Source organism: Pteropus alecto, unplaced genomic scaffold (genome assembly GCF_000325575.1).
Source record: "Pteropus alecto unplaced genomic scaffold, ASM32557v1 scaffold3, whole genome shotgun sequence".
NCBI lineage: Eukaryota > Metazoa > Chordata > Mammalia > Chiroptera > Pteropodidae > Pteropus > Pteropus alecto.
In genome coordinates this window covers 61,198,307-61,209,039 of record NW_006442484.1, presented here as the reverse complement: position 1 = coordinate 61,209,039, position 10,733 = coordinate 61,198,307, and the positions used below count along the sequence as shown (strand labels likewise).

Below are 10,733 nucleotides of genomic sequence, written 5' to 3'. Positions count from 1 at the left end.
CATGATTAGAGTCTCCAAACCAAAAAGAGTTCCACAACTTATAGACAGTCTGAAAATAGCAGGACCTATTTTAAATCAGAATGTCCCTCAAAAAACCAGGGACAGAGAGGTCTCAGACATATTTCATATTGAGGATCTGGCTCTAAGGATCTCCCAAGAGATAGAAAGAAGTCTTGCAAAATCTTATCTGGGCATCCGGAGGCTGTCCTAAGACAGTCGGCCTTTGGGAAACCATCTCCACATTTACTGTTTGATCATGTTGGTAAAAGTGGAGAAGGTTGCTCTAGGCCAGACATCACATCTTCCTGCATTCAGACTTGCCCGATCCTATAATCAGTTGGAAAAAACTTAGCAGGGTCACCCACAGTCCCTACCCTGACATTCTCCTGCCCTCTATTCAAGAAGAATAATTCTACCCTCATCCTTCCTTCTCATCTTTGGATAGTTGTAAGCCGAGTTCCCTCATGTGATTCTCTACGTGGATCACACACCTAAAACATTACCCAGAAACCTCTTCTCTATTCTCGTGTACCTTTTCCTTTGACTTTTCTCCCTGGAAGATATTCTTGATTCTGAGACATTTCCTTCCCACTTAACTCCACCCCACATTTAATTAAACGAATGGAGGAAGTAGAAGGAAATTACATTTGTTGTGCTTCTTCCATTAACAGGCACAGTGGAGCTCTTCTTGCACATCGACTTACTTATCCATCACAAGGTCCCTGATAGGAAATGAAATTCAGAGTATTTACGGACTTTGCTAAAGTCATCAGCCATGAAATGTTATGGTCAAGTCCAGATTTGAACTCAGAAACTTCTGATTCCAAAGCCACTGCCTTTTCCAGTACACCCCCGGCCTCCCAAACATAGACCGGCCTATTCTGTACACTGCTATTCCCTTCCCTTTATGCCTACATCATACCTGATGTCTCCTGGTGATTTAAGTTATTCCCAAAAGTTACGGCGTATTTTATACTAAGAGTTTTCTTCTAATCTAAGATCAAGCTAAAATGAGATTAGACTAGAAACGGTATTTTTAAAATAAGAAAGGAATAGTCTCTCATTACCACTTTGGAGGAAGGTTTTTTTCCTGTTTCTCAAAATTCAGCAGTACCAGTAAATTCAGGATGGAGTTGACATATACCTCTAAAGGCCAGAGTTTCAATGTTGCACTTGTTTTCCAGAAAAAGAGCTCAGCATAAAATGCAGCTAATCGTGATGTTTTGTTTGGCAGTTTTGCATAATAAAAGTCGTAACTGAGCAACATTAGCTACAGACACTCCTCCCCATAAATCCTTGGAGACTGTGAAAAGCATTTCAGAGAAATCCAAGCCCCAAGTAGTCTTTGGCAAGGGGTAATTTGCCATGATGATAGTTAAATAAGGAGAATACTGAGTAGCTGCCTACAAAGGAGCATCTGAAAATAAAATTAGCTGTGGCTCAAGTCCCTCAACTGAAAATGTATATAACATTTCTCACTTGTGGCAGCCCAAATTAGGCCTTTCTTTTTATAAGACAAATTTGGCAATGCAAATCAAGAGGCTTAAATCATACCCTTTTGACCTAATAATTCCACTCCTGACAAGTTACCTCAAGAAAATAAGTAGTAAGAATAGGAAGATTACACATATTTCTATAGCAGTATTATTCATAATTAGCAGAAAAATGGAAATAACCTGAGTTTTGAATAATAAAGGAAAAATTTAGTACATTTTCATATTTTAAGTCTTTGAGACTTAAAGCTATTAAGAATATGATCACAGTGTAAAACAAGGAAAGGGTATTTGGTAAAAAGCAGAGAACACAGAAATGCAAATATGCAATGGTTACAGACATGCAGAAATAAATAGGTTGATAGGGGCAAGGAGGGGACACAGATGAAAATAGTTATGTTAGCACAGTGAGGTTACAAATGTTAAACGTCAAAATTTTCTTTTGTAATAACCATTTTCAGTTTTTAGGGATTTTTTTTATTTTTCCAGCTGCAACTTATATAGAATCATATTTCTTAATTATTCTTTGAATCGGAAGATTATTTTACAAAGGATACATGTGGAACATTTTAGCCAAGTGTGATATATAGAAAATTACTAATTCACAAATACTAATGCTGTTGTTTTAATTTTCAGTGAAGGGAATTTGGCTACAAAGCAGGTTGTGTTCCTTCAGAGACCAGTTATATGGAATTCAGCTGTTCAAACACCAGAAGTGAGTAATATCGATGCTTTATGAACTGAATGTTATATTGAAGCATTTAGTCTTTAAACTCTCATTATAATTCTAAATAGTGAATACAGATGAGAAAGTATGGTTTTGATATGGAAACAGTCTTCTAAACTAACCATATAACGAGGGAAATGTGCCAGAAACCAGGCAACATGAGACAGTTCTAAAGGGGATCAGAATATGCCACCTGAAAATAAGGATTATTTTGAACTGAAGGCAATTAAGAAACAGGAAACAGAGGAGTAGTACTGTACAGCTCCTCCTTTCTGATGAAAAGCAGAGCATAAATTTCCATTTTTAAAGTTTCTCCCTCTCCTGTATCAAAAAAAGAAGACAATCACCAGAGATGAATCTTATCACTAGAGATAATACTGACTTGAGTCTTCATAAATATTCTTACTAAAATAACATTTTTCTTCTCTTAGATTTCCCATGTACTTACCTTCTCACAATTTTCTGCCCCTAGAAGCTGTAACCCCTTTTCTTTTCTCATATATTAACCTGTCTGTCAGTTTAATTTGCAGGCCCCAGCCACTGAACCTAAGAGGGTAAATGAAAAGTTTCTCACCACCTCCACTACAGTTCTAAGTCTTGTAAGTGAATGTGCCTAATCCTGCAACAGACCTGTGCAATTTTGTCTATGTTGGCCTCTGATAGTTCTTTTATATTGTCTATTTAAGCTCATATTTTTTCAGCCCTTTGCTGAAGAGCTATGCAGAGCCTCAAGTCTCCTTTTCCTCACTAAAGGCACAGCTAGAAGAGTATCACTGAATGAAGCAATCTGTGTGTTAATAAAGCATAACTTTCAAAACAAGAAATTTGCAAATGGACAAGAAAATTATTCAAAGTAATTGTTTTTCTGTATATCAAAAAAATATTGTTCTAGAAAACTTTAAAGTTTTCTAAACTTGCAAAGCTAGACTGACAGTGTGTATAATGCAGCCATGCTAAGATGTCTTGCATTAATTTTAGAAATAATCTTTCAATAAAAAAATGAAAGTCTTATTGGCCCAGTAGATGAGTAGGTAAGGGTGTAGGAAGGTGGATAGGAAATGGATAGGAAGATACCTCCCCGTGGCAGGAGTGCAGAGTGATTGCATATAAAGACACTAGAAAGACTGCATTAGGGCCCACGGGTGAGCAGTGACCACCCACCACTACCAACCCCCAGTGAGGATGGCTCAAGTTCACAAGTTCCTTAAGAAATATTCTGTCAAAAAGAGTCAAGAGTGGGTGTATGTAGAGAATGGCCAGAAAGTTTTCATTCTTCTTTCTTTCAACCCACGCTACAGCCTTTTCTTTTTTTTTTTTCCTTTCCTTTTCTTTTCTTTAGCATTTTACAAATAGACATTATCTCTGAGAAAAGATCAACAAAATTGACAGCCTCATGTAATTTTGAGTAACTGAACGCTATGGAGTTGGTTTCTGTGAATTTATAAGACCCAAATTCAGCTACTTCACAGTCTCTTTTACTTAGGATTAGATATCTGCTCTGATTCCCTAAAAATATTTAGGCCCTTTTTATTTAACTTTAAATACTATTCAGTAGCTTCATGGTAGCTTTTAGGGGGGGGTAATCTTTATATATGCATCCATCATAATCTAAAATTACTGACTCATTTATATAATAGTAAAGAAGTATTTAAATAGCTTACATCAATGAGAAGCCCAGGAATATTAATAGCTTAGAATCCTGCTTCTAAATGGATTTGCTGTTTCTTCCTTTGACACATGCTTAATTTTCCTAGCAAGAAATCTTAGGATATTGAGATTATTTCAAGGCAGAGCATGTAGGTGGTTCCATCTGGAGGTAGAGTATCTAATAGCTATAACAGAAAAACAACTTGTAAATTCTTTTTGCTTTCTCTAATAAAAACAATTTGTTATTTTATCTCAAAAAGGTAGTAGTATTATTAGGAAAGTAGACTATTAATATCACCATAGACTTAATTTAACTATCTCATATGAATTTTGTGAAAGTTATATTTATAAGCCTTGAAAAAAAATGTACGCAGTTATAGGTCCATAAAGACACTGTTCTTCACTCGTATCTTTAAATCAGTTGTTTGGGAGAGGTTAATGGGCAGCTTGCTTCATTTATAAAGCTTTTCAAGGAATTTTTTAAAAATGGGTTTAGTTCTAAAACCAGTTGTTAGAAATTTGAAATATTACAAGTGTTGCCTTAGGATTGTCAATGGATTTTTATTAAAATAAATTTCATGAGCTGATAGAAACTGATCTAGAGTTTGACCCTTGAGAAAAAGTTTTTCGCTTCCTTCTATTGAGACTAATATCAAGATATATATGTTTTCTGTATTAAATTGCACTCAATATAGAACAATATTTTTATGTTAAACAAATTCATTTCATGCCTCTGTTGAGGGGAGTGAGAATTGCATAAAGAAGAAGGTATATTGTCAGAATTTTTTCTTCTGGAGTTATCAAGACCTTTACTTTTGGAATCTGTTTTGTATTTCACAGATATGTTATATGCAGTATTCTAAATCACTTGAGGATTTTTTAAACATGGAAAATGTAAATTCAAAATATTTATATTCCCATTTACTGTCTCCATTTTTTTTAAACTATTGATTCTTTTAGTAAAACTAGAAAATTTTTAGGAAAAAGAAAACATAAGAGGAAATTTTCATGAACTCGGGATAGGCAAAGAGTTTTTAGACATGACACCAAAAGCATAATCTATTTTTTAAGTGGTAAATTAAACTTAATCAAAATTAAAAATTTTCGCTCCGCTAATAACACCAAGAAAATGAAAAGACAAGCCACAGAATGAGAGAAAAAAACTTGCAAATCACATATATAACAAAAGACTTGTATCCAGAATGTATCAAGAACTCTCAAAACACAACAATAAGAAAACAAAAAAAAAGCAGTTAAAAAATAGTTAAAAGTCTTGGACACCTCACCAATGAGGATATGTAGTTGAGAAATACAAGCACAGAAAAAGACATTTAATCATTAGCCATTAGTGAAAGGCAAATGAAAACCATGATGAGATACTACCATTCACCTATTAGAATGACTAAAACTAAAAATACTGACAATACCAATATCCGGCAAGGATGAGGATCATTTGAAACCCTCATACACTGCTGATGGGAATGCAAAATGGTACAGCCACTCTGAAAAAACAGTTTGGCAGCTTCTTACTAGGTTAAACATACACTTACCATACGACCCAGCAATCTCACTCTTGGGTACTAGAAAAATAAAAACCTGTGTTCACACAAAATCCTATACATAGAAACAAACCAAATGTTTTCCGCAGGTGAATGAATAAACAACTGTGCTACATGCATGCAATAAAATACCACTCAGACAAATGAATCAACTACTGATACACACAATAACTTGGATTAATCTCAAAGGCATGCTGATTAAAAGAAGACAGGATCAAAAGGTTACAGACATCACTACTACATTTATGAAACATTCTCAAAAAGAAAGAACTATAGTGTGAAGAACAGATCGGTAGTTATCAGAGATTAGGGGTTTGGGGAAGGTTTGGAGGGAATAATAGAACTGTTCTGTGTCCCAATATGGTTACACAAGTCTATACATATGTGTTATAATTCATAGAACTATACATTTTACTGTATTATAATTTAAAATTAATTTTAAAACATCATTTGCTTTATAAGTCACATAGACTACATTTTTACATTTTTGTGTCTTTGTCCTTCTGTAAAGACTGTCCTTGAGTAATGGAATTCTTGTGAAGTATAATGAGGTTGTTATCTTTTTCCTCTACATGTGGCTATGTAGTGTAATAAAGTAAGGTTCTTTTTATCTTGCTGTTTCTTTTTTCTATTTTCATTTTTCTTTATTTTGGGGGAAAGCCTTTAAATGGATTCAAGGAAATGATAGCTATGCTGAGTAAAGTAAGAGGCTCTTACCAGGATTTTACCTTCATCTACTAGATAGTCCCAATTTTTCTTTCAAGATCTCCTTTCTTAACGTTTTTATTTCTTTTGAACCGCTGTCACAGTTGTTGCCATGTCCAGCCAGCAAGAAGTAGAAAAGAGGAATTCCAGGCATACTTCAAAGGCACTGATCCCCAAAACACAGACATATTTCTTCTCACATCCCATTGGCCTGAACTTAATTATGTTGCCACAAGCGTTGCAAGGGAGGCTGGGAAATGTAGTCTGGGCAACCACGTGCTGGTACCACAGTGAAATACCACACACCCACCCGAAAATTGTAAGGCATTGCAGGGAGCAGGGAGGGAGTTCTGTTGTTAAAAGAAAGATAGAGAGAACAAGACACTAAGAGATAGGAGTTAAATGTTAATGGTTGCAACTTCGCGTTTATTTTTATTCTTTATAGTAGTTTTGCATTCAAATAATTTTCTTGTCTTTAAAATACATCTCAAAATGAATGATTTCAAGAGGTAAAGACTTCTTGGACACACTCATTGAATCATTTCTCTAATACAAACCAAGAAGCGAAAGAGCAACAGCCAGAGAAACGTTTTGAATTAGATCTTTTCCAAGATAACTATAACAAAATCGTAGGAATATTAAGAAATATTTAATATACATATTAACCTTCCTTCTTTATCTTACAATAAGACAATTATTGATCAAACTTTGTTCTTACTTTTCAGTCATTTGAAGTTAATTTAAAATTATTTGAAAATCATAAGGGTCATATTTCATTCATTAGCTGTCAGTATCCTCAAGAAGTCCATATGAAACTAAATCAGGTGCCTGTGTAAATAGAAGATGTCATGTTTCTCAAGGAGCATTACGAAAAAATAAAGATGAAATCATTTGCTTTTACCATTAATGAAGTTCTATATCTAGAGAATTCTTTCCACTCAAAGAAACTAAGCTTTTTCCTGGTGTGAGCAGAGAGGAACAGTGGTCACCGCTGCCACAGGGCGAGGTTCAGGCTGAAGAGCAGCCCTTTCTGTGCCACCCACACTTGTTTCCATATTTCCTGTTGGTGTCCCTTAGGGTATAAGGGGTAGAAACTCTGCTCAGATTAGCCTACATACATAAGGGAATGTGTTGGCTTCAGGTGGGAAGGTTACTTGCCTAGCTCATAACATTCAAAATTGAGTTACAAAGAACCAAGGCTGCAGGTACTGATACCAGATATTCCATGTTGCCAGGATGTTCCCTCTCCTCTGATTCAGCTTCTATGTGTGTATGTGCAGAGGGCTTCTTATGAGGTGAGTGTGGCCACCTGATCAAAAAACAAGAAGTTCTTCATCCTCTAGTCAGTGTAGCCATCCTTTGGAAAGCCTCTGTTTGGATCTGATTGGGTCACGTGCCCACGCTGCAGCAGAGAAGGTAGATAGGAAAGCTGGCTGGAAATGTTGTCCACGGCACCCTTTTCCCTCACAAGCTTGAATGATTTTGACATCCCCAAGCTGGGATGACCCCGGTACCTATTCTATGAGCAGACAGGAGTGGTGTACGTCTGCATATTTTAAAGCCTCTAACTTCCAAGTGATACTAGAGCTACACCAAGGTTCACAGTGGCTTCTGAATCTTCCCTCAAGCCTGAGACACACAAGGAAGAGAAATCCAGAACATCTACTCCATGTTTCTATTGCTTTATAAACCACATTTTTTGAGCTACTCTTCCACCCTGTCCATCATAACACTGTCCAAAACAATATAATGTCTTATGATTGCTGATATAATTCTGACTTTGTTCTTTTGTCTTCATTTTTAAGACACTAATAGTAAAAAATGAAAGATAGAATGGTAGGACATTCTAAGTTCAACTGACTTGTCATTGAGTTTCATGTGAAATGGGTCACCTATTTTTAGTAAATGAGAATGATTCTTAAAAGTTAATAGATTTTATCAAGGCTGGCATTAGATCTGCATCTAAATCCTGGTATAATTTCTCCCAATTTTATAGCGAAAATATCAAAAGAAAGTGAGAAGATATATGAATATGCCTGGCAATGCAAACATATATTATTTTTGAAATTGAAGAAAATTTTTATTTGGGAAACACTCAAATCTTTGACCATATTTTCTTTGCAGGTGTGGGTAATGTAAGTGTAAAAAGAAAAAGTTTGAGGCCAGTCAGTCATTCCCTGATCTTGGACAAATCCTATCTTCTTTCTGGGCCTGAGTCCTACCTCTGTAGAATGAAAGGATAAAGTAAATGATCTCCAAGGACTGGTCAGGCATCAGACGCCTACCCTCTAAGTTATAAGAATGTTGCAGTTCGATTTGTTGGAAAAGCTATTATTTCATGTAGAGTAAGGGTGGGACAGGGGAGACATTGTCGTTGCTGGAGATGTATTTATTAAGAGTCACATGGTAAAAAGAAACATGTTCTAAAATCTTTTTTAGAGTTACCATGTTAGGTATTTTGTCATCTTCTAATATTTGAAATTTACATTTAGAAACTATTTATTTATTAATACTCATCTAAAAGTGAATTACTATGAATTTCTTATTATTCTGAATAATATCCAATTTTTGCTAATAAAATTCTCATTGAGTGTGTGAGAGTTGGCCTCTCTTAAAAAATTTATTGCAAAATTTACCTTTGGTCCTGGTGCTGATGAGGGAGGAAAGATCCAGGGAGGCCAAGTGCACCCAGGCACTCTGCCCTCCAATTTTCATTCAGTCAACATTGAGAGATCATTCAAGTGAATGCATTCTTTATGCACGTGGGAAAGAGAGCCAGGAGCCAAACTTGAGAAAGGAGCCCAGTCTGGCAGTACCCATCAGCCCTGCCTGCCGCCAAAAGGCTGTATCATCGCTGGCCAGCATCCCATGCCAGGGAGAACAAGCCATTCTCAAATCCTGTACCTTGTGTGAGAGTAAATTTGTCAGGTTCCACTACTTGTATTAAATTCAATACATTTAGTGAATGAAAATAAGAAGGAAAAGTATTTGAGATCTGGTATTTGCTTCTGATGAATGCAAAGGGGATGATAGAAAATGTCACCATCACCATCACCATCCTATGTCTGATGTGAGACCACAAAGGTGGGCTTTAGTTGAGGCAGGACCCATGGTAGACTTGTCCCTTTAAACTTGCCCAAGGATCCCAATAACTTGCTAAGAAAAGGATGAGCTGCCAATACCCCCCTTTTTATGCAGCATGCTGAGTGCTGCATCTGCCTGTACAAACCATGTCATAAATGGTGGTTACATTCCATAGGAGCCCACAAAATCCAATTTAATAAAACTGTCTACCCTATATATTTGCCTTGAAAACCAGTAGAAAATTTGATACACTACAGTTCAACAAACCTATGGCTTAATAAACTTCTGTAAGACGAGCCTGGGCATCTGAATTCTATGGGGTTTTTTTCCTAAGAATCTTATAATTTTAGCTCTTACATTTAGGAAAAGGTAATCCTAGTTCCCAAATAACATTAAATGAACTTTCAGCAAATGAACTCTGTAAACTGGGAAACTACTGTGCTTTTTAAATTCATTTAAAAAAATTTTATCTTTATATTTTTTATGTACCCTTGTTGTGTTCGTTTTTGTTTTTGTTTTCGTTTTTGTATATGATTATATTCTAATCTACCATGTTATTAGGATCAAAGAAGCCCTTGTAAGGACATCTCATCAAGAATCTGAACATCCACATGTTGAGCTGCTACAGTTCTCTCCCTGATCTTTCCGTTTATTGACTTACATATCTTATTTTGACTTACATCTCCTTGGCAGAGACCATGTCCTCTTTATTCTGACCTGCACCAAGCACGTTATCAGCCCTCATAGTAAATATTTCATAGCAAAAACACCCACACTTAAACAGTTTGCAGAATGAGCATTCCCTCTATCAAGCAGAAGAGGCTTGTGGCAGGACGAGGGGGGTCCACTCCACCTAGGAAGATGCTCCAGGCATAAACTTGATCTGAATTACCTATAACTCTTCTGTGCAGTCTATTCCTATGTGAAATGGGTGTGAGCTGGCCACTGAAGCACTTTTTCTGCTTTAGATCCCCATTAACACCAAGAAGAAAAATGAAACGTTAATGTATTTTTATCCTGCTTTATTCCCCAAAGTATGATCTCAACAGGTCTCTCTCCTCAGAGATGTCACTGGGGGCTCAGACATGTATACAGCCTACCTGCCAATGACAAGAAATATGTGCCAGAAAACTACAACGGCTTGTGAAACAGAAAGAGGGGAGCTTGTTTTTATCTGAGGGGGGAAGGGAATGTGAAAGGGCTCTGAGCTGCTCCTTGAAAATGAGCAGAATTTTTAAGAGAAGCAGGGAAATGACATTTCAGACAGAGAACAGTATGCACTAGATCAGAGGGACAGGTAAGCTCCCATCTTTTTAACTCCTGGTTGCCAATCTGTGTTTCAGAGGAAAGCCAGCCGGCATATAAAAGGTGAAGACAGGAACAAAGTCACCAGTAGGAGCATCGGATCAGATACGGCCACATCACAACCTACAGAGAATAGAAACCTGCCTGAGGAGGGCTTCCTCTCTCCTTCTAGAGAATGTTGGATAAAAGAGAAGAGGCCAACATTACAGCAGC

The 10,733-nt window shown here is 36.5% G+C and overlaps 1 protein-coding gene across 1 annotated transcript in view; it reads left to right on the top strand.

The window, feature by feature from the left end:
* RFTN2 (raftlin family member 2) overlaps positions 1-10,733 on the top strand; it is a 50,989-nt gene that overhangs the window by 40,227 nt on the left and 29 nt on the right. The window contains exons 8-9 of the mRNA XM_006921318.2: positions 2,130-2,208; positions 10,559-10,733. The exon at positions 10,559-10,733 is cut by the window's right edge and continues 29 nt beyond it. Of these exons, the coding sequence (XP_006921380.2) occupies positions 2,130-2,208; positions 10,559-10,733 (254 nt within the window). The remainder of the gene's footprint in view (positions 1-2,129; positions 2,209-10,558) is intronic.